Raw genomic sequence first — 2,500 nt, 5'->3', positions numbered from 1 at the left:
CTTCCTGACTCGCCATATCTCCCACCAAAATTACCAACGAACTCCCACTTTTGTTTAGTTTTGTTGTTGTTGTTTTGTTTGTTTGTTTGTTTGTTTTTGTTTTTGTTTGTTGTTTTGTTGTTGTTGTTTTTGTTTTGTTTTGTTTGTTTGTTTTTTGTTTTTTTACCGACGAACTCACACCAAAATCACCGATGTCGTTCAATGACATCTTCGTCGGGAACTCCGCAAAACACAGGGTTTCGTATCCATCTAAGATCGACGCCCAGCTTCTTCGTTCTATTTACCTGTGTGCTAGCTGAATTGATAGTATAAGCAGCACTGACCTGGAAATTATGTACCTTGAACATGGAGAGAGTTACCACCATTCATTGCTTATTAATCCTTCACTCCCCTTGCCTCATGATTCTCTAATTTCGATCCCCGTTCCTATTTGGAAAAAAGGAGGTAATATCCGACAAGGAAGGCCAGCTCTGACCAGCTGATATTTGTCCTCGGGGATCATTCCAGGCTGGTCTGCATAGATCTCAGGGTGGGATGAATCTGGGACAGCCAGATTTGACCGCCGAGTAAAAATCCAACGGGGATACGAACAGGCTGCTGCACCCGCCGTGAAGCAGCTTTCATTGTGGCTGTCGAAATCATTCTGTCAAGATTGGGTATATTATTCAGGCCCAACACTCGGCTTATATCACAGATTGACAGAAGTTTACATTTGGGCCAACAGCAAAGTGAGAGCTGTATTATCAATGGTTTCTCCAGTCAATGGGAAACCATTTACAGCTTAGTCTTTTGTGAAGGACTATGACTCTCAAAGTAGGAGGCAAAATTGCACTGGCTCTTAGTGCTGCAGCCTTGTGGGCTAGTTGGCCTTTGGGAACCATCCCAACGCCGACTGTCCTAAAACCCTCTTGGCCGAGAGAGTGGGGATGTACTTTGGCAAGACACTCTCCGCTATAATCAAATTCTAGCCCAAATAGTCGGAACAGCAGTTGCCTCCTTTGCTGTTCTGATGGTCATAGTCGGACACGACTGACTGTCATATATATACTTCAGCAACTGTCTTCTTGCAGGAATCATACAGACTGGAATTAAACGCCTTCAAGACAATGCAGCGAGTGACCTACGGAAGTTGGGGGACGGGGTGGGGTGTGTGTGTGTGTGTGGGGGGGGGGGATTTTGGACGTTACACCGGGAGTGAATAGTATTGTCTACTGTGCTGTGCAGACATTTGGTTGTTTCTGTTTCTTTTTGTCTGTGTGATGATAATTATGTGGGTGGGTGGATTTGGACGTTACACCGGGAGTAAACAGTATTGTCTGCTGTGCAGGCATTTGATCGTTTCTTTTTCTTTTTTGTTCATGTTATAATATGTGTCTGTGGGTGGCACTGTGAACGCCACCAAGTGTTGACTGTTCCTTTTGTCTGTGTGATGATATGTGTCTGTGTCTGTGGGTGGCACTGTGAACGCCACCAATTGTTGACTGTTCTTTTTGTCTGTGTGATGATATGTGTCTGTTGAGTGGCACTGTGAACGCCACCAAGTGTTGACTGTTCTTTTTGTCTGTGTGATGATATGTGTCTGTGTGGTGGCACTGTGAACGCCACCAAGTGTTGACTGTATAAATCAAGTTCATTTCATTTCACTAGGAGTGGCCTGGGGATGGGTCTGAAGCAGAGGGGGATCAGGGGGATCTGAGGGGTGGGAGAGGGCGGGGGGGCTAAGTACAAGCTGAACCCCATCCTTGATGTGATGACATGGATTGCGTGACACATTTCCATTCAGACATCAGCCACGTCTACAACTCATCGTAGAATTGTGGGATGGTAATAGTCATCATTTCAAGCAAAAAAAGGCTCACTTGTTTATTTTCTATAATAAAACACCACCACCAACAACAACAACAACAACAAAACCTGTTAAGACTTTTTCCTTTGCTTCTTCTGTGCGTTCCTTTTTTTAAATATTTATTTTTCTTATTCATTTTTTTAGTAGAATTTTGTCTTTATATAAAGAACAGCATTGCGTTTATTGTTATTTCTTTGAGTGGATTTCTTTGTGTGTGTGTGTGTGTGTGTGTGTGTGTGTGTGTGTGTGTGTTTGTGTGTGTGTGTGTGTTTGTTTTTTTGTTTTTGTTTTGCTTTTTTTTTTTTTTGCTTGTTTGTTTGTTTAGTTTTTGACACCACCCTTTTCGTTTGGATGCTGTATGCGAAAAATAAAATGCATGAGCGTTATTTTCCAATACTCCTAGGGCACACATGAAATCAACTTGCTGCCTTGCCTTGCTCGCCTCATCTCCATCATGACTTATCTCCGTGACGAGTCAGGCTTGATGGTTTGTGTTCTTTGTTGCCAGCCGACCTGATGTTTGCCTACGCAGAGATTCACGAGGGAGAAGGCAGGTTCGACCAATTCGATCTGTCATCGCCGATGCATTATAATGTGGTAAGTGTCCGACAGTATACGCCCACGCACGCGCAAAACATTGCTCCTGTGTGTTGT

The 2,500-nt window shown here is 43.6% G+C and overlaps 1 protein-coding gene across 2 annotated transcripts in view; it reads left to right on the top strand.

Annotated features, from left to right (window-relative positions):
• LOC143298237 (bone morphogenetic protein 1-like) overlaps positions 1-2,500 on the top strand; it is a 51,709-nt gene that overhangs the window by 13,598 nt on the left and 35,611 nt on the right. For both annotated transcript variants that reach the window (XM_076611044.1, XM_076611043.1), the window contains exon 7: positions 2,355-2,443. In XM_076611044.1, the coding sequence (XP_076467159.1) occupies positions 2,355-2,443 (89 nt within the window). The remainder of the gene's footprint in view (positions 1-2,354; positions 2,444-2,500) is intronic.

Source organism: Babylonia areolata, chromosome 23 (assembly GCF_041734735.1).
Source record: "Babylonia areolata isolate BAREFJ2019XMU chromosome 23, ASM4173473v1, whole genome shotgun sequence".
In the NCBI taxonomy this organism is placed as follows: domain Eukaryota; kingdom Metazoa; phylum Mollusca; class Gastropoda; order Neogastropoda; family Buccinidae; genus Babylonia; species Babylonia areolata.
This window is presented reverse-complemented; position numbering and strand designations above follow the sequence as displayed.